Source organism: Ranitomeya imitator, chromosome 6 (assembly GCF_032444005.1).
Source record: "Ranitomeya imitator isolate aRanImi1 chromosome 6, aRanImi1.pri, whole genome shotgun sequence".
Taxonomy (NCBI): domain Eukaryota; kingdom Metazoa; phylum Chordata; class Amphibia; order Anura; family Dendrobatidae; genus Ranitomeya; species Ranitomeya imitator.
In genome coordinates, this window is record NC_091287.1 from 396,117,710 (window position 1) to 396,139,455 (window position 21,746).

At 43.4% G+C, this 21,746-nt stretch overlaps 1 protein-coding gene across 1 annotated transcript in view; it reads left to right on the forward strand.

Moving 5' to 3' along the window:
• The first annotated feature begins 2,681 nt into the window (after window positions 1-2,681).
• Window positions 2,682-21,746, forward strand: part of COLEC12 (collectin subfamily member 12) — a 258,654-nt gene continuing 239,589 nt past the window's right edge. Inside the window, exon 1 of the mRNA XM_069731164.1 lies at window positions 2,682-3,050. Coding sequence (XP_069587265.1) covers window positions 3,044-3,050 — 7 coding nt within the window. The 5' untranslated portion in view covers window positions 2,682-3,043. The remainder of the gene's footprint in view (window positions 3,051-21,746) is intronic.

The following is a 21,746-nucleotide window of genomic DNA, read 5'->3' on the forward strand; positions in this document are numbered from 1 at the left end:
CGCAAAGGGTGTACCTCCGTGCCGTTAGTTCGGTACGGAGGGTCTTTTTGCCCCTTTGCGTGGTTTTCTTTAGGGTTTTGTGTAGACCGCAAAGTTACCTTTTCTATCTTCGATCTGTTAAGAAAGTCGGGCCTCACTTTGCTGAATCTATTTCATCTCTACGTTTGTCTTTTCATCTTAACTCACAGTCATTATATGTGGGGGGCTGCCTTTTCCTTTGGAGTATTTCTCTGAGGCAAGGTAGGCTTATTTTCTGTCTTCAGGCTAGTTAGTTTCTCAGGCTGTGCCGAGTTGCATAGGCAGAGTTAGGCGCAATCCACGGCTGCCTCTAGTGTTGTTTGGAGAGGATTAGGGATTGCGGTCTGCAGAGTTCCCACGTCTCAGAGCTCGTTCTATGATTTTGGGTTATTGTCAGATCACTGTATGTGCTCTGACCGCTATGTCCATTGTTGTACTGAATTGCCTTTCATAACACCAACCACATTCAGATCCTTCAGATGGAACCTGAAAACACACCTTTTCAGGAAAGCTTACAGCCTGCACTGACCCCGCTGCCTCCTCACCACTACAGGAGCTACCGCCTCACCAACACCGGAGCTCCTGCAACCCTCAACCTATTGTCTCCTTCCCCACCATCCTGTAGAATGTAAGCCCACAAGGGCAGGGTCCTCGCCCCTCTGTATCAGTCTGTGATTGTTAGTTTGCTTACTGTGTTGTGAATTCTGTTGTCGAACTCCCTCCTGTGGTCGTGAATGGTACTTCGGCGAGTTCTGTCTATGGGCTCCCTCTGGTGGCTATGAGTGAAGCTGCTGCTTCTGAGGTTCCTTACACAGGTGACGTGGTTTATCCTTTGGTTGGCTGCTCTATTTAACTCCTCTCAGATCGTTACTCCATGCCAGCTGTCAATGTTTTTGCATTTGTTCAGTTCGCTCTTGGATCTCTCTGGTGACCTGCCTTCTCCTGCAGAAGCTAAGTTCCTGATAGTCATTATTTGTTCACTGTTTTCTTGTCCAGCTGGTTATCATGATTTTGTCTTGCTAGCTGGAAGCTCTGGGATGCAGAGTGGCCCCTCCGCGCCGTGAGTCGGTGCGGAGGTCTTTTTTGCACACTCTGTGTGGTCTTTTGTAGGTTTTTGTGCTGATCGCAAAGTTACCTTTCCTATCCTCTGTCTATTTAGTAAGTCTGGCCTCCGTTTGCTGAAACCTGTTTCATTTCTGCGTTTGTGACTTTCATCTTTACTCACAGTCAATATATGTGGGGGGTTTCCTTTACCTTTGGGGAACTTCTCTGAGGCAAGGTAGGCTTTATTTTCCATCTCTAGGGCTAGATAGCTCTTAGGCTGTGACGAGACGCCTAGGTCTGGTCAGGAGCGCTCCACGGCTATTTCTAGTGTGTGTGATAGGATTAGGGCTTGCGGTCAGCAGAGTTCCCACATCCCAGAGCTCGTCCTGTATGAGGTTTAACTATCAGGTCATTCCGGGTGCTCCTAACCACCAGGTCATAACTTTACTGTAAGTGATATCTGTAATTTGTATGTAACCCCTTCTCATGTACAGCACCATGGAATCAATGGTGATATATATAAGTAATTATAATAATTACTCTGCACACATTAGTTACATGAATTCCATTATTTCTAACTTTGTGAAAATGTGAGTTTTTTGCAAACATTTTTATGAAATATTGTGTTCCCATCTATCAAGAAACTCTTTTTTTTTAGATGGGACTCAGAATGCTAAAAAAACACCTCTCTCATCTTCATATGTACTGAACAATCATAAGATCAAGATTTACTTTGCTCAAATTAAAAACAATTTTGGAAAGATGATGGGTAGTGTGCACATTTGTCATGTGCCATTCATAAAACTAGTCTTTGGTGACCCTTAGCCAATCTCATGCACCAAAGCTGACATGCAATTGCTACCTCTGCATCTTTAAAGCTACACTCTTGGGTATTTATATGCTACATTAAAAAGTGTTTTGTTATGATTTCCACTGGGACATAAGGTCATAGAAACGTACTTGGTCTGCATTCTTTTCATGCCTTTTACAAGATCAGGTTTCCAAAAGTGATGACCACCAATGGCAGCTTTTACAACTCCATGTGTCAGCCATTCTTAATTTCTCATTGTCAAAATTTCTAACTTGTGCAGATACAGATCAGAGGTGAATGAATCCCAGCATAACTTGACGGATTTCCTATTCACTAGTCTAGGAAATCTGGAGGGGACTGTAATGGGAACCATATTGGTTGTTTTCACCCAACTTTTGTAAAAACAATTTCTACTATTTTACAAGGTAATTTAATTCTATACTTTTACTTTTATACCTTACATTCATATTTTTGGGATAAATTCTTTCCACTCATTGTATCTATTTTTGGTCCTGATATACCATCACCAAATATAAAAGGCGTGAAACCAGTTACACTTCACCTATGTTGTCCATTTGTGCACTAATGCAATCCATATGACCATGTATGCTCAGTGCAGAAACATTATCCTGGTCCTTCCCTGGTGCTTCATCACCATCACCCTCAACTTCCTCCTAGATAAAGGAGGAGAGGTCTGGTATGTTACATGCTGCCTCCTCGCATCACTGTGGGACACATCTCCTCAGCCTCCTGTTGTGACACCAAAAACCTCTAAGGGGAGGAGATGGGGAGTGGCAGAGCCTGAGTCACATATGTACAAATACACATGGTTGCGGAAGAAGTTTGGGCTTTTTCGGATTCCCAAGTGTTGGACTTTTCTAGTAGGAGGCTGTATGTTTATAGGTGGCAAGTTGCCTGTATGAGTTGTGGCTGGACTGAGCAGTCAGAGCTGTGTGATGACAGAGTAGGAGGAGGCTCAGTTACAAGTCCAGAATATAGCAGCATCTTTCTGAGTGAGTCTGTGGAAGCTGAGGGCAGAGCCCCTCACTCGTCATCTGCAACTAGCCTTGAGCAATATGGACATATAACAACCAGGAGTCCACCAGGCGTCAGCTAACACCTCATTAACAACACCTCAAAACTTCCAGCGCTACCCCCTTCTGCGCCAACATGAAAGGTAAGAACTGTTCTCCACATCTGCTCTTCTACACATTTCCTCAGCTAAGCCTAAGTGTTCAATGTGTGCACTGACTGACATGGGGCACCTCTAAGGTCCATGGCACCATACAGAGGCAGCCTGACATGCATGTACTGTAGCATAGCTGTGTTTGCCATTTAACCCTTTAGTTAAAACTTGTTCAAATGTGTTAGTGGGAACTTATGAATTGCGATTGGTGTTCGTTTAAGTGATTTGCCATAACTTGTAATGTTTTTTTTTCAATCTGCGGCTTTACGTAGGACTGCAAGTACATAGAAAAAAAATGCTGAATCGTTATTTGTCATGTTGTTTGCAGAATCTCACCCCACAAAATAAACGTTTTAGCACATTAATACAGAATTATCACAAACCCTAGGCCAGGTGGGACCACCTGTACGTGTGTGGCCTGAAAGAACATTTAATAAACCTGAAATCACATCACCAATAAATACAATGCTGTCAGGTTGTGGCTTTAAAATCAGAAGTCGAGCGGAGACCCATGGCTGTAATCTGGCCACAAAAATGCAACTATTATACACTCATATTAAAATGTCATTAAGCTTTCCTAAAAGTGATGCCCCAGCTGTGACTTAACGAGCCACACCCCTTTTTGAAGGCAAGGTCGCAATTTTCCTAAGCGGTTAAAACATGTTTCTGATATTCGATATATAAAGCCTAATACAGTTTTTTCCATTGTTTTTTTTTCCTATTTTGCTAAACTTTATTTTCTGTTTTCCTTAATGTGTATAATTTCACAGAACCCCCTTCCTGTAGCTAGATTGTGAGTTTGCAGACCACTTGCAAGAAATACTTGTTTAATGCATTTTTAAGGGTGACTTTATCGTAATGGGAACAATTGTACGACGGCTAAGCACAGTAATAGGATCGCAACCATCAACTGAGATCAGAGAGATGCACAGTCTGTAAAAGGGTTGTCCAAATAGTACATCCCCTTTAAGTAAGGACCCATTAGTGGATGGGTTTTCCTGTTTGCTCACTTATTCCCGTATGTGAAGCCCTGTGCGAGGTGTTTAGTATGGCCAGTCCTGCCTTACACTGCGGTTCTCCCTGCTGTCCTACTACAGCCCTGCACTGGCGTTTTCGTGTTTTCCTCTGCACATCTGGAAATGGTTAGATGCCAGTGGAGGCAGGACTGGCTTGTGAAATAAATTTGGCATCCATCTATCCAGGATCCACTGACTGGAAAATATTTGCTTTCTTTTACATATGCGAGATCTGAGAGTAAGCGCAGGATACATGTTGGAAACATGCTGGTCCAATTAGGCTGGTGAAATACAGAGTATCTAGTCCAGACTAAAGTAAATGCCGGTGATTTAGGAACATTACGAGGGATTGTAAGGGTTATAGACGTCATTAAAGACAAACAATGTATTTATTAAAGCAGAATAATGTTTTAATTGTAGCTTGCGGAGTCTTGAGGACATCTAGCTTATTATAGAGCAGCCTGTAGGCCGCCAAGTGCTGAACGTAATATATTCCAGATTTATAAATAAAAAGATTCTGTAATGCCAGGTAATCTAGAAAGGGTTAAAAATTCTATAGTCATATTACCGCTAGATATACAGTGCACAAATAGGGAAGAACAACACCTTGTACATAACCATGGCTCCTTAATTTCTGTAAATGTAAAGTTGTAAATCTCTACTAATAGGATACCCAGCCTGCCTACATGACACATGGCAGAGTGTAGCGTGAAAATCGTGGGCCCCAAAGCAAAAGCTCCATTGGAGCCCCCAACTATTGCAAGTCTTTAATAGTAATGGTCTTTTCTTATGTGCCATATGGAATTGTTGGGCTTATACATTGTGCTCCAGTTACATTTGGTGAACCTGTATGAAAATAGGATTTCACTTAAAGGAAGATTCTAGTAAGAGCAAGGATGGGTAATGGTTGATCTCTACTACTTGGAGCTCCCATCAATCACAAAAATGGACTCTGTAGTGTCCTGTCCAAATGGCATTGTGGTGGAGGATACCTCTGTTCATTGACTATTGGATTGCAAGAGATAGTTAAGTACTCGGCTAATTCTAACATTCTCAAAGACAATGAATAGAGTTATGATGCACACGCTCAACCCCCAATCCATTTAGCTGGGGCACTGCAGTGTGGTCCTGTGTGTGATGGTGTCCTCTGTGCTTTCTGCGGTCTACTAGATTACATGCAGCGAATGTGCCCCATAGCGTACAAATATTGGTGGACTGGTAAACCAGTGAGAACGTCAAAGAGAGCAGTGAGAGACGGGGCCCTTCATTACATCAGCAGTTGGAGAACCAGGGGCCCTATATTTCTTTTTCTGACCCCTTCCTGTCTGTATTTGCCCTGAGAGAAAGATATGAAGGCAAGTGTCCATGTGTGTCACCCTTGGTGCTGTGGGGGAAGATGACTACTGAGACACAATATTTGTTGTAGTGGAGTCAAAGGTACAAATGGAGGAGTGGGCTTAAATATATATGCAACACTGTTTAGAGATTCTATATTTGTGGCCACATGGGTACTTGGCCATGTTGCATGACCACTGCCGACCTCCAATGTTGCATGACCACTGCCGACCTCCAGCAGCGCAAATCCAGTGTTATTGTTGCAAAAATCCCTCCTCGCTAGGACTGAAAAGTGACTATACATTTGTCATGTACAGGCATCCTACCTGGTGTCCTCCATTTGCCACCTGCTGCCTCCTGCACTTAAATTAAAATACCATTCCTCTTGCATGAAAGATTGCCACTCCTGTGATATGGATGGTACAGTAGTAATTCTAAACCACATCTTCCCGGCCTTTCCTGTGTGTCAGATAACAGGTAAGTGATGTGTAGTTTGGATTCTGCTGGACCATCTTTTGCCAGTGTGGTGGCCATTTTGGATGCAGAGGGAGCAGAATGTCGATGTGAGCAGAGGAGGCAGCAGGTTATAAATAGTGGGCATAAAGTAGGATGTCTTTACATGAGAAATGGAGGGTTGCTTTAAATTGACACTGCCAGCACACACTGACTGTTCAAACCAAGTGCAGGTGTTCAGTGCATCACAGTGGCGCCAAACATTTAGGCTGTGTGCCCACGTTGCGTTTTTTATGCATTTCTGCTGTGCTTTTTGCCGCATGGCGAATGCTTAAAAACGCTTAAAAGACGCATTCCCATGCAATCCTATGCGATTCCGCAGTTGCTGTGCCCATACTGCGGATTTTCACACTGCGGAATCGCATAGTTGTAAAAGCATGTTCATTATTTCTGTGGAATTGCGGTGATTCTGCCGGCATAGGATTGCATTGAAACGCTCACTTTATGCATGTGGCTATACCCACCATGCATAAAGTGAGCGCTTCATGTGCGGATGGTATCCAGGGTTTGGAGGAGAGGAGACTCTCCTCCAGACCCTGAGATCCATATTCATGTATAAAAAAAAGAATTACAGTAAAAAATAGGGAAATACTTACCTTCTGATGGCCCCCGGAGTCCTCCCGCCTCTCAGCGGTGCACCCGGCGGCTTCCGTTCCCAGGGATGCATTGCGCGAATCACCTGAGATGATGTCGCGGTCACGCCACCGTGACGTCACAAAGGTCCTTCGTGCATCTCTATGAACGGAACCTTACGGGAGCGCCGAGGAGGAGATCAGGGGCCATCGGAAGGTGAGAATAACCATTTTTTTAAATTTTTTTTATTATTTTTAACATTCTATCTTTTACTATTGATGCTGCATAGGCAGCATCAATAGTAAAAAGTTGGTCACACTTGTCAAGCACTATGGTTATAGAAAAGGGGGAGAAGCCAGCATTGCTTATGGTCAGACTCAGAACGCAATACATAAAGTGCATATGCACATATTGATTTCTAACTGTATTTCAAAATAAGACATTTAGCAAACAATTGATCAATTTTTTGAGCTACCCCGCCACTTCACGGCAATCTCATAATGGGGCAGTCCTACTCTACTTTTTTTTATATTCGCACTATGCTTGACAAGTGTGACCAACCTGGCAATCGCTTTTCCAAGCGATGCTTCAAATCGCTTAGAAAACGCAAGCATTCTGCAAGCTAAAAATGCTTGTGTTTTGCAGGAAAACACATGCGAATTCCACGTACGTTTTACTCGCAGCAGGAAGTTGCGGAAATGCTGCGGACATTTCCGCAGCATTTCTGCAACATGGGCACATAGCCTTAAGTGCACATTTCCACCTGCTTGATTTCCATCTACCTCCCTTTTCTAGCTCAATGATTTCAGAGCTATCAATCAAAGAAGAAGGGGTGGAGATAGGGGGAAAACAAACAGTTGGAAAGGACTAACTACGGTATATCTTACCGACATATGATGTACTGGTATGTCGTATGCCGACTCCCTGACTTGGCTCGCAAGCCATGCCTGCATCTTTCCAGGCAGAGGATGCTGTGTTATTATGCCAGCATCTGCCTCTAACAAGCTGTTAATCTGTGACAGCTGCATTTAATGTGCATCGGCAGGGGGCCGATGGGTTGGCATGATGGCCAGGGATCTGCTGAAGACCCCCGTGCCTGTCATGATGGCACTCCTGTGAAAGGCTTAAAAGACCATGATTTTGCTATACATAGCAATACTACATTGTGTTGGTCAATGTGTGTGATGCAACCCTCATCTGTGCCATTAGTCTTAATTCAAAAGTTTGCTGTGACAAACTCATTTTTCCTCCAGAATTCATGAATAACTGTAGATCAGGAATTGACAAAGACAAAAGCGGGTCCATGTCAAGAGCTCTTCGTAATGCACAAGTGTACCTGCTTTGGGGGTAGTAGAAGGCCTCCTTACCTCGTGGCTGCACAGGTTGCACAAAATGTATGTCTCCCATTGCTTTAGGTGAACAGGATTTCAGTAAACTAATCTTATTAAATATACTTAGAGAAAGAATCTTTGCAAGGCTTTTCAGTAACACCCTATCTAATAATCCTATGTAGGACTCTTTATTGAGACCCTGTTGTATGTGGAAGACCTAAAGAGTATGTCCACTACCAGACAACGGTTTGGAATGTATAGCGTAGAAAAAAAAAAATTTGCATCACTTCTCCTGTCGCTGTGTCCTCCAGCGATCTTGTCACATTGCTTATATTCCAAGTAATGTTTCAAAAAAGGTTTTGGATTAGCGAAAAAGAATATTTATGTATAACATATAATCCCTTAAAACTAAATTTTATTATTAATATTTAAAAACTTGTTGTTTTTTGGTTTTGGAGTCCAACAAATTTGACTTGTTGGTTTCTCCATTAATGAGATTTTATCCCTGTAGCATCTGTAGTTCTATTATTTATTACCGTATACCTGTGGTTCTCTCCACCCCAATAAAAGATTTGAAAGCTTCAAAAATCATTAATACCTATCATAGTTGGACTAATAGGGTCCTCTATACTTATACTCCATGGTAATTCTAGAGTTTTGTATATAAGAAACGATAGAATAAAATAATAATACCCGTGTATCATTTTGCTTTCATGTGCGCATGATCGGGGATGTATCCTGGCGTTCCAGCTTGAAACGCACTGATTTGCGCAAGACCGGAAAAGATACCAAAGGTCAATGGTTCTATTTCCTTGCGTTCCATTATGGCACGCAATACTTGCTTTGCTGCAAGTTCTGCGCATAATCGGAAGTATACCAAAGGTCAACAGATCTGCTTCCTTGTGCTCCACTGTGGAACGCAGTATGGCGTGGTATACTGCAAGTTTCTGGTATATCTGTTTTCAAGCGCACATCGGCCGCCATTGCGGCATGCTGAGGGATGGGCATATGGAGAGACCTGATTGATTCTTTTCACAGGTGGGTATTATATCCGTAATTCCGATTTGCCCCCTGGTTCCATGGAGGGGTATTTAACCCCGCTCTATATGAAATCAGTCAGGTATACTTCCTCTATCTGGCCACCTAAATTTTGTGGCATAACATAGACCATACTGGGCCTCCTGATGAACCGCACGGACGGGGAAACGCGTCGAGGCGAATAATTCTGTATGGGATAAGTTCCCCTTATGATTTGCAAACCTCTCATTATGAATATGGGCTTTGATGATATTTAATGACTCGTGCTTAATGCACACTTATCTATGTATTAGCTATTTTTTCATATTGGACCATCTGTATGAAAGGTGTCGAGGGTTTGTAGGGATATTATTCCCCTTTTCTCAATAGAGGGATATACTATTCATTATAAGTGTTATATTTTTTGCTGCTATATCCCTATACACCCCGAATACTTACCTTATATTAGAATTTTTGTCTCTTAACCTATAATTCATCTCTTTTAAAGCTTTATGTTTTCCCACCTTCATTTAGTCATTTGGTCCAATAAGGACAGATTGGGACAGACGTCGCTGAGTGGGGGTGCCAAGCAATCATTTCTTAGGGTGCCAACCTCCACAGTTGGGCAGGGATATATAGGGTTATACCTAGGGTTACCTAGTTAATTTGTTTTTGTGTCACACATGTGTTTTCACACATTTGATTGGTGTTTTAAAATATTAATAATAAAATTTAGTTTAAAGGGATTATATGTTATACACATTGCTTATGTTACATGAGCGCAACAGCCTTCATATTTCACACTGACAAGTTCCAGTTCATTAGTGTCTTCTGACAACACATAGGCCCCCTGAGGAAGATAAAGTGAAACGTGCATTGGGGCTCTTTTATGATGCGCACAGGCACTCCTGCACTTTATGGGTGAGCATTTACAATTTCATTTTATACCTCTTCATGTCATACAGAAGGGCTTGTTTAAGGAGATCGACATATTGCCCTGCTCCCCCTTGAAGACATCACCGCAGTGTATAATGTGATGTGTAATGTGATATTGTCATGAAAGACATAGGTTAGGACTTAAGACATAAGGTAGTGTTTGCATGTTGGCGAGTACTGGCAGAGATTTGGAGTCGTTTGTTTGCCCTTGGGACCTGATTACCAGGATCAAGTAGTTCCGGAGATACTACCATCCCCAGTTATTGTGGTTCAGCCTGAAGGGAGACACGCAGACCATTCCAGAGTACCAAGAAGAGGTGGAGCCCATTGTAGAAGGTAGGCAAAACCCAGCTCCATCATGTGTAGTAAGGCCGGATGCAGGCCAGCGACTATTACATTATGCTCCGCTGTCAACCCAAAGACGCTGTGGTGAATTCCTCAGAAGCATTGAGCAGTGGTATGCTGAGGGGAGGAAGATGGTAGATGAGCTTTGGGCCTTAACTTCACTCTGGGAGCCTGATTCAGATGTGCAGGTAGTTCCAGTGATGACTTCATCTGGAAGTGTCTTGGTTCTGCCCTAGAGGAGTCTGGAAGAACATGAAGAAATGCCAGGAGACAACTTACCAAGGTGCAGGGCAGTTGCAGTTGCACGGTTGGTCCAGCATGCTATTTTGTGGGGTCGCGTTTCAAGGAATCCCTATTCAAAGGCTGGAGACAAGTCGAGTCTCAGGAAACAAAGTTTAAGGCGCCTCACCTTTGTTACTTTTGGAAGGAATGTCGGTACCTATGTGGCCAGAAGGCTTGTGTGTTTTTCCTAAAAGGAATTGGAGGGACTCTTCAAGATATCCTTGAGGCCAGGTGAGCCTGTAGTAGCCATGGACGGCTGAAGGTTGGTTTACCCCTTGCTGATCCCCCCTGCTGGATTGCGGGACTGTGAGCTCTTAAAGGGTTGGAAACCCTTTTCTTTCCTTATGGACTGTGCAACTTAAAGAGGCTGCTGTTCACAAAAGGGAGAAGTGAGCAATGGAAACGGATGGCCCGAGCATTCAGCCTGGTAAGGACTGTGTTAATTGCACCCTTGTCTTAAAAGACAGATGAGGGACTGTATGGACTGTGCTCCAGAACTACTGGAGCTGTTGCTGTGTTGGCCAATGGGTCTGTGATTAAAAGAAACTTAGGCATGTAGTGTAAGGGTCTCCACACTGGCGAGACCAGGGTCATGCAGACCCATGGAGACAAGTGTATGACCCGTTGTCCCAACCAGGTTGAAGGCAAATGGACTGCGCCCACGAATTGATGAGGCCATGTTGTTGGCTTGTGGGCAAATGTTAACCAGGGCCAATATTAACCGGAAGGATTGTCGCCTGGTTAAATAGACTTGGGCAGTTGTAGTTCCTGGGTCCTAACCGAGTAGGAATGGTTCCGTGTCATTCCAGAGGAAAGAAGGACGAAGGCGTCATGTTGGTTAAAATGTTATGATATGTGTGTTATTGTGCATTGATGTTTTACAGGTGTTTCGGATAGTCGAGGATGGCCATCATTAAAGATGGGGAAAATGTAATGAGATGGACATATTGCCCTGCTCCCCCTTGAAGACATCACCACTGTGTATAATCTGATGTGTAATGTGATAATGTCATGAAAGACATAGATTAGGACATAAGGTAGTGTTTGCATAAAATGTAAGCAAAGGGGTTTACCCAGCAACAGACACAAGGAAAGGGCTTAGTGCTAGGACAAGTGACCTGCTTCCTGAAGTTAGTGAGAACAGAGTTAGAGTCTGAAGTGATAAGTGTAAAGAACTGTCATGTGGGTGAACTACAGCAAAGAAGATGACCGGACGATGAGGTAGCGTGACTAGGAACTGACAAAAGATGCAGAGTGGCCTGTGAGAAACCCTGAGCTTGAGAAACGCTGAAGAAGGTAAGGACCTAAAGAGGAGTGAGACTGTGGGACTGGAGGGTCACGAGCAGTAGATCCAGGGCGTCCATAGCGATAGGACGCAGAGCCACCGAGCAGGTACAGAGGAACTCACTGAACTGTACTGTGGTGACAGGCTAAGTTGTGACGAGGCAGGGCAAAGCAGTGTGCAATACAGTCCATGGATCATACTACAGTGGAAGGATGATGTCAGTGAGAAGTCTTCTTACCGTGAATAAAATGTGCTTAAGACCGCATACTCACTATCCCTCGGATATAACCCTCATCAAGTTCAGTAAAGTTCCCATGTTTGAACAGAAGTTTCCTTTGCTAATCTCTGGAAATCCTCGTCCTGGCCAGCCAATACCATTGGCTACCAGCAGCCTGCATGGGCACAAAGGCCCGCACAATTGTCTGTAGGATGCCAAACAGCTTGTGTCCTCACCATTTGAAAACCGATCACTAAACATTATTATCTTGTTCATTAACACTCATTTTTTAATATGTACCATAAAATGTATATATTTTATATGAATTAGGTCTCTACAATTTTCCATACAATTATTGGGGTATATTGTCACTATTTTCTTCTACTGTTGCCTCATCCATCATCTGGGTCTGACCTCACAAATACTCCTCCAGCAATCTTTTCACATTGCTTATGTTACATGAGCGCTGCAGTTTATCAGTGACACTAATGGGCTGAAGCCTTGATAGCTCACACTGAAGGGTTAAAGTTCATTAGCGGGTTAAAGTTCATTAGCGTCTGCTGATATGCTGCAGTGCACACGTGACATAATGTCATGAAAGCGCAAAGAATACAGCACTGAGAGCTGAAGATCAGTGTCAGTCCAGGAAGTGTGTAGGTTTTTTCATTTTACTCAACACATAGAGGGCATTGAAAAGGGGTTGGCCACTTTATTTTAGCGAATGTGTGAGGGTTTACTCTTGTGACACCTACTAATATATACAGTGGAGAAAATAACCTACAAAAAATGGAGAGGTCTGTAATTGATATTGTAGGTACACTTTAACTGTGAGAGACAGAATCTTGAAAAAATATCCAAAATATCGTGTTGTGTGATTTTTACATAATTAATTTGCATTTTATTGCATGAAATAAGTATTTGATACAATAGAAAAACAGAACTTAATATTTGTTATAGAAAACTTGGTTTGCAATTACAGAGGTCAGACATTCCCTATACTTCTTGGCCTAGTTTGCACACATTGCTGCAGGGATTTTGGCCCACTCCTCCATACAGATTTTCTCCAGATCTTTCAGGGTTCGGGGCTGTCACTGGGCAACATTGAGTTTCAGCTCCCTCCAAAGATTTTCAATTGAGTTCAGGTCTGGAGACTGGCTAGGCCCCTACAGGACCTTAAAATGCTTCGTATGGAGCCACTCCTTAGTTGCACTGGCTGAGTGTTTTGGGTCATTGTCATGCTAGAAGACCCAGCCGCAACCCATCTTCAATGCTCTTACTGGGGGAAGGAGGTTGTTGGACAAAATCTTGCGATTCAAAACCCCATCCATCCTCCCTTCAATAAAGAGCAGTGGTCCTGTCCGTTTTTCAGAAAACATCCCCAAAGTATGAGGTTCCCCCACCATGTTTCATGGTTGGGACTGTGTTCTTGGGGTTGTACGCACCCTTCTTACTTCAAACACAGTGAGTGGAGTTGATACCAAAAAGTTCTATTTCGGTCTCATCTGTCCACATGACCTTCTCCCATGCCTGCTCTGGATCATCCAGATGGTCATTGGCAAACATCAAACTGGCTGGCATGAGCAGGGGAACCTTGCATGCCCTGCAGGAGTTTAATCAATGACAGGTTAGTGTGTTAAGGTAATTTTTGAGATTTTGGTCCCAGCTCTCTTAAGGTCATTGACCAGGTCCTCCTGTGTAGATTTGGGCTGATTCCTGATCTTATTCAGAATCATCCTTACCCCACAAGGCAAGATCTTTCATGGAGCCCCATTCCAAGGAAGATTGACAGTCATCTTCTGTATCTTCCATTTTCTAATAATTGTGCCAATAGTTGTTTCCTTCTCACCAAGCTGCTTGCCTATTTTCCTGTATCTCATCCTAGACTTGTGCAGGTCTACAATTTTGTCCCTGGTGTCCTTAGATAAGTCTTTGGTTTTGGCAATGGTGGAGAGGTTGGAATCAGTGTCATTGATTATATGAACAGATGTATTTTATACAGATAGCAAATTCAAACAGGTGCAATTAATACAGGTAATGAGTGCAGAGTAAGAGGGCTTCTTAAATAAAAACTAACAGGTCTGTGAGAGCCAGAATTCTTGCTATTTCATGCAATAAAATGCTGTTTAATTATTTAAAAATCATGGATGGTGTTCTCCTGAGGGATCTCCTCGCAGACCTTGATTAAAGCATCAGTCAACTCCTGGAAAGTCTGTTGATGGATGGAACAAGACGTGATGTCCCAGATGTGCTCGATTGGGTTCAGGTCTAGGGAACAGACAGGTCAGTCCATAGTATCAATGTCTTCATCATTCAGGAACTGCTGACACACTTCAGCCACATGAGGCCTAGGATTGTCATGCATCAGAAGGAACCCAGGGTCCAGTACACCTGCATAGGATCTCACAATGGATTTGAAGATCTCATCCAAGTACTTAATGGCAGTCAGGGTACCTCTAGCTAACACATGGATGGCTGTGTGGCCCTCCAAAGAAATGCCTTCACACCATTACTGACCCACTGCCAAACTGGTAATGCTGGAGGATGTTGCAGGCAGGACACCATTTTCCATGGCATCTCCAGACTATCTCACGTCTGTTACAAGTGCTCAGTGTGAACCTGCTCTCATCCGTGAAAAGCAAAGGGCGCTGATGTCGAATGTGCCAATCTTGGTGTTCTCTGGCAAATGACAATCGCCCTGCATAGTGTTGGGCTGTAAGAACAACACCCACATGAGGATGTCGGGCCCTCATACCACCCTCATGGAGTCTGTTTCTGACAGTTTAGGCACACGCATAGATGTTAGTGGCCTGCTGAAGGTGATTTTGCAGTGTTCTGGCACTGATCTTCCTGTTTCTCCTCGCACAAAGGAGGAAGTAGCGGTCCTGCTGCTGGGTTGTTGCCCTCCTATGACCCTTCCACATCTCCTGGTGTACTGGCCTGTCTCCTGGTATCTGCTCCATGCACTGGACGTTGTTCTGACAGACAGAGCTACCCTTTTTGCCACAGCTCCTTTTGATGTGCTATCTTGGATGAGCTGCACTACCTGAGCAACTTCTTTGGGTTGTAGACACAGCCTCGAGCTACTGTACTGTACCTCTAGGGGTGAAAGCAATGACACAATGCAATAGTGACCAAAACAACAGCCAAAAAGGATGAGAACAGAGAAATGGTCTGTGATCACCACCTGCAGAATCACTCCTTCATAGGGGTAGTCTTGCTAATTGTCTATAATTTCTACCTGTTGTCTTTTGCATTTGAACAACAGCAAAAGAAATTGACTCACAATCAGTGTTGCTTCATAACTGGACAGGTTGATATCACAGTTACAATTGGAGTTACATTGTGTTGTTTAAGTGTTCCCTTTATCAACACTGTGTGCAGAATTATAAGGCAAATTGTATTTTAGAGGATTATTTACAACTATGTTCTCAATCAACCCAAAAGACTCATAAATATCAAAGCTTAATATTTTTGGAAGTTGGAGTGGGGCTTTTTTTAGATTTGGCTATCTTAGGCTAGTTTCACATTTACGTTTAAAAACGCAACGTTAAAAACGCATCCGCAGGTGGTGAAAAAAACGCATGTAAACGCGTGCAAACGCTACATTTTTTAGGCTACGTTCACATTAGCGTTACGCTAATGTGCGTCGCTGTTGCGTCGGCGATGCAGCGGCGACGCGCCCCTATGTTGAACATAGGGGACGCGTGCGTTGTTTTGGTGGCGGTTTTCGCCACGTGCGTTGTTTCCGACGCTAGCGTCGGACGCAAGAAACCGCTACATGTAGCATTTTCTGTGCGTCCGATTTTCGTCAAAAACGACGCACGCGTCGCAAAACGCGCACGTTTTTCCGTGCGTCGCCGCTGCGTCGCCGACGCAACGGCGACGCGACGCTAATGTGAACGTAGACTTAGACGCATGCGTTTTTGTATGCAGTAAAAAAAGTCGCGTTTTTACACGTTTACATGCGTTTTTACCGCGTTTGCGTTTTTGATACGCATGATGAGAAATTTCACAAGAGAAAAATCAAGATCCAGACACCGCCAATGGGACTACAGAGGGCGTGTGACATGACTCTGTGGACCAAAATATGGAAAAATTGTAGCTCTCAAAATGTGGTAACGCAAAAAATATTTTTTGGAATAAAAAGCGTCTTTAGTGTGTGACAGCTGCCAATCATAAAAATCAACTAGAAAACCCACTATAAATAGAAATGGCTAGGGTTAGGGTTTGGATCCCTAGGGTTAGGGTTATGGTTTGGATCCCTAAGGTTAGGGTTAGGGTTTGGATCCCTTTATCACCTTGATGGGTTAGGGTTAGGGTTTGGATCCCTAGGGTTAGGGTTAGGGTTTGGATCCCTTTATCACCTTGATGGGTTAGGGTTAGGGTTAGGGTTTGGATCCCTGGGGTTAGGGGTAGGGTTAGGGTTTGGATCCCTAGGGTTAGGGTTAGGGTTTGGATCCCTAGGGTTAGGGTTTGGATCCCTTTATCACCTTGATGGGTTAGGGTTAGGGTTTGGATCCCTGGGGTTAGGGTTTGGATCCCTAGGGTTAGGGTTAGGGTTTGGATCCCTAGGGTTAGGGTTAGGGTTTGGATCCCTTTATCACCTTGATGGGTTAGGGTTAGGGTTTGGATCCCTTTATCACCTTGATGGGTTAGGGTTATGGTTAGGGTTAGGGTTTGGATCCCTTTATCACCTTGATGGGTTAGGGTTAGGGTTTGGATCCCTTTATCACCTTGATGGGTTAGGGCTAGGGTTAGGGTTAGGGTTAGGGTTTGGATCTCATTATCACCTTGATGGTGGGGGTGGCTTATCAGTATGCAGACTTGCTTTTCTCTATTGAAACGCATGCGTTTAAAAACGCAACCAAACGCATGTGCTTAAAAACGCATGCGTTTACATAGACAGCAATACGTTTTTTGCCGCAAAGAAACGCCTCTAGAAATTACTACATGTTGCATTTCCGCAACAAAATGCAAGCATAGAAACGACGCATGCGTCGTCAAACACGGCAAAACGCATACACAAAAAAATGTATGCGTTTTTAACCCCTTTCTGCCATCAGACGTACTATTCCGTCCATGTGGGGTGGACTTTACTTCCCACGGACGGAATAGTACGTCATAGGCGATCGGCCGCGCTCACGGGGGGAGCGCCGCCGATCGCGGCCGGGTGTCAGCTGCTTATCGCAGCTGACATCCGGCACTATGTGCCAGGAGCGGTCACGGACCGCCCCCGGCACATTAACCCCCGGCACACCGCGATCAAACATGATCGCGATGTGCCGGCAGTGCAGGGAAGCTTCCCGCAGGGAGGGGGCTCCCTGCGGGCTTCCCTGAGACCCCCGCTGCAACGCGATGTGATCGCGTTGCTCCGGGGGTCTCTCACCTCCTCCCTGCAGAAAGTCCCGGATCCAAGATGGCCGCGGATCCGGGTCCTGCAGGGAGGGAGGTGGCTTACCAAGTGACTGCTCAGAGCAGGCACTTGGTAACGCTGCAGCGCTGTTTGACAGATCGGTGATCTGTCAAAGTGCTATGCAAACTGGCAGATCACCGATCTGTATTATCCCCCCCTGGGACAAAGTAAAAAAGTAAAAAAAAATTTTTACAAGTGTGTAAAAAAAAAAAAAAAAAAATCCTAAATAATGAAAAAAAAATATTATTCCCATAAATACATTTCTTTATCTAAATAAAAAAAAAAAAAACAATAAAAGTACACATATTTAGTATCGCCGCGTCCGTAATGACCCGACCTATAAAACTGGCCCACTAGTTAACCCCTTCAGTAAACACCGTAAGAAAAAAAAAAAAACGAGGCAAAAAACAACGCTTTATTATCATACCGCCGAACAAAAAGTGGAATAACGCGATCAAAAAGACAGATATATATAACCATGGTACCGCTGAAAGCGTCATCTTGTCCCGCAAAAAATGAGCCACGATACAGCATCATCAGCGAAAAAATAAAAAAGTTATAGTCCTCAGAATAAAGCGATGCAAAAATAATTATTTTTTCTATAAAATAGTTTTTATCGTATAAAAGCGCCAAAACATAAAAAAAATGATATAAATGAGGTGTCGCTGTAATCGTACTGACCCGAAGAATAAAACTGCTTTATCAATTTTACCAAACGCGGAGCGGTATAAACGCCTCCCCCAAAGGAATTTCATGAATAGCTGGTTTTTGCTAATTCTGCCTCACAAAAATCGGAATAAAAAGCGATCAAAAAATGTCACGTGCCCGAAAGTGTTACCAATAAAAACGTCAACTCGTCCTGCAAAAAACAAGACCTCACATGACTCTGTGGACTCAAATATGGAAAAATTATAGCTCTCAAAATGTGGTAACGCAAAAAATATTTTTTGCAATAAAAAGCGTCTTTCAGTGAGTGACGGCTGCCAATCATAAAAATCCGCTAAAAAACCCGCTATAAAAGTAAATCAAACCCCCCTTCATTACCCCCTTAGTTACGGAAAAATAAAAAATTTTTAAAAATGTATTTATTTCTATTTTCCCATTAGGGTTAGGGCTAGGGTTAGGGTTAGGGCTAGGGTTAGGGCTAGGGTTAGGGTTAGGGCTAGGGTTAGGGCTAGGGTTAGGGCTAGGGTTAGGGGTAGGGTTAGGGCTAGGGTTAGGGCTAGGGTTAGGACTAGGGCTAGGGTTAGGGCTAGGGTTAGGGCTAGGGTTAGGGCTAGAGTTAGGGTTAGGGGTAGGGTTAGGGTTAGGGCTAGGGCTAGGGTTAGGGTTAGGGCTAGGGTTAGGACTAGGGCTAGGGTTAGGGCTAGGGTTAGGGCTAGGGTTAGGGCTAGGGTTAAGGCTACAGTTAGGGTTAAGGCTACAGTTAGGGTTAAGGCTACATTTAGGGTTAAGGCTACAGTTAGGTTTAAGGCTACAGTTAGGGTTAAGGCTACAGTTAGGGTTGGGGCTACAGTTAGGGTTTGGATTACATTTGCGGTTGGGATTAGGATTAGGGGTGTGTCTGGGTTAGAGGTGTGGTTAGGGTTACCGTTGGAATTAGGGTTAGGGGTGTGTTTGGGTTAGGGTTTCAGTTATAATTGGGGGGTTTCCACTGTTTAGACACATCAGGGGCTCTCCAAATGCGACATGGCGTCCGAACTCAATTCCAGCCAATTCTGCGTTGAAAAAGTAAAACAGTGCTCCTTCCCTTCTGAGCTCTCCCGTGTGCCCAAACAGGAGTTCACCCCAACATATGGGGTATCAGCGTACTCAGGACAAATTGGACAACAACTTTTGGGGTCCAATTTCTCCTGTTACCCTTGGGAAAACACAAAACTGGGGGCTAAAAAATAAGTTTTGTGGGAAAAAAAAGATTTTTTAATTTTCACGGCTCTGCGTTATAAACTGTAGTGAAACACTTGGGGGCTCAAAGTTCTCACAACACATCTAGATAAGTTCCTTTGGGGGTGTAGTTTCTAATATGGGGTCACTTGTGGGGGGTTTCTACAGTTTAGGTACATTAGGGGCTCTGCAAATGCAATGTGACGCCTGCAGACCATTCCATCTAAGTCTGTATTTCAAATGGCGCTCCTTCCCTTCCGAGCCTTCCCATGCGCCCAAACGGTGGTTCCCCCCCACATATGGGGTATCAGCGCACTCAGGACAAATTGGACAACAAATTTTGGGGTCCAATTTCTCCTGTTACCCTTGGGAAAATACAAAACTGGGGGCTAAAAAATAATATTTGTGGGAAAACATTTTTGTTTTATTTTTACGGCTCTGCATTATAAACTTCTGTGAAGCTCTTGGTGGGTCAAAGTGCTCACCACACATCTTGTTAAGTTCCTTAGGGGGTCTACTTTCCAAAATGGTGTCACTTGTGGGGGGTTTCAATATTTAGGCACATCAGTGGCTCTCCAAACGCAACATGGCGTCTCATCTCAATTCCTGTGAATTTTGCATTGAAAAGTCAAACGGCGCTCCTTCCCTTCCGAGCTCTCCCATGCGCCCAAACAGTGGTTTACCCCCACATATGGGGTATCAGCGTACTCAGGACAAATTGTACAACAACTTTTTGGTTCCAATTTCTTCTCTTACCATTGGGAAAATAAAAAATCGGGGGCGAAAAGATCATTTTTTTTCACAAAAATTATTTTTTATTTTTACGGTTCTGCATTATAAACTTCTGTGAAGCACTTGGTGGGTCAAAGTGCTCACCACACCTCTAGATAAGTTCCTTAGGGGGTCTACTTTCCAAAATGGTGTCACTTGTGGGGGGGTTTCAATGTTTAGGCACATCAGTGGCTCTTCAAACGCAATATGGCGTCCCATCTCAATTCCTATCAATTTTGCATTGAAAGGTCAAACGGCGCTCCTTCCCTTCCGAGCTCTCCCATGCGCCCAAACAGTGGTTTACCCCCACATATGGGGTATCAGAGTACTCAGGACAAATTGTGCAACAACTTTTTGGTTCCAATTTCTTCTCTTACCATTGGGAAAATAAAAAATTGGGGGCGAAAAGATAATTTTTGTGAAAAAAAAAATATTTTTTATTTTTACGGTTCTGCATTATAAACTTCTGTGAAGCACTTGGTGGGTCAAAGTGCTCACCACACCTCTGGATAAGTTCCTTAGGGGGTCTACTTTCCAAAATCGTGTCACTTGTGGGGGGTTTCAATGTTTAGGCACATCAGTGGCTCTCCGAACGCAACATGGCGTCCCATCTCAATTCCAGTCAATTTTGCATTAAAAAGTCAAATGGCGCTCCTTCACTTCCAAGCTCTGTCATGCGCCCAAACAGTGGTTTACCTCCACTTGTGGGGTATCGGCGTACTCAGGACAAATTGTACAACAAGGTTTGGGGTCCATTTTCTCCTGTAACTCTTGGCAAAATAAAACAAATTGGAGCTGAAGTAAATTTTTTGTGAAAAAAAGTTAAATGTTAATTTTTATTTAAACATTCCAAAAATTCCTGTGAAACACCTGAAGGGTTAATAAACTTCTTGAATGTGGTTTTGAGAACCTTGAGGGGTGCAGCTTTTAGAATGGTGTCACACTTGGGTATTTTCTATCATATAGACCCCTCAAAATGACTTCAAATGAGATGTGGTCCCTAAAATAAAATGGTGTTGTAAAAATGAGAAATTGCTGGTCAACTTTTAACCCTTATAACTCCCTAACAAAAAAAAATTTTGGTTCCAAAATTGTGCTGATGTAAAGTAGACATGTGGGAAATGTTATTTGTTAAGTATTTTGTGTGACATATCTCTGTGATTTAATTGCATAAAAATTCAAAGTTGGAAAATTGCAAAATTTTCAAAATTTTCGCCATGTTTCCGTTTTTTTCACAAATAAACACAGGTAATATCAAAGAAATTTTACCACTATCATGAAGTACAATATGTCACGAGAAAACATTGTCAGAATCACCGGGATCCGTTGAAGCGTTCCAGAGTTATAACCTCATAAAGGGACAGTGGTCAGAATTGTAAAAATTGGCCCGGTCCATAACGTGCAAACCACCCTTGGGGGTAAAGGGGTTAATGTTAAATATAGGGGAAAAAAACACATGCATTTTTATGCGTTAAAACGCAGCGGCAAAAAACGCAAATGTGAAACCAGCCTTAGGAGGATATCTGTTTGTGCAGGTAACTATTACTCTGCAGAATCATTAGGCAACTTAATAAAAACCAAATATATTCCCATCTCCACCTTGGCAGCTTCACGCTTGATTTTCCTCAATTCATGGGCAGTTATTTTGCGCCTTTTTTGCCCAACACGCTTCTTGCAACCCTGTTGGCTATTTGCCATGAAACGCTTGATTGTTCGGTGAGCACGCTTCAAAGGTTTGGCAGTTTCAAGACTGCCCCATCCCTCTGCAA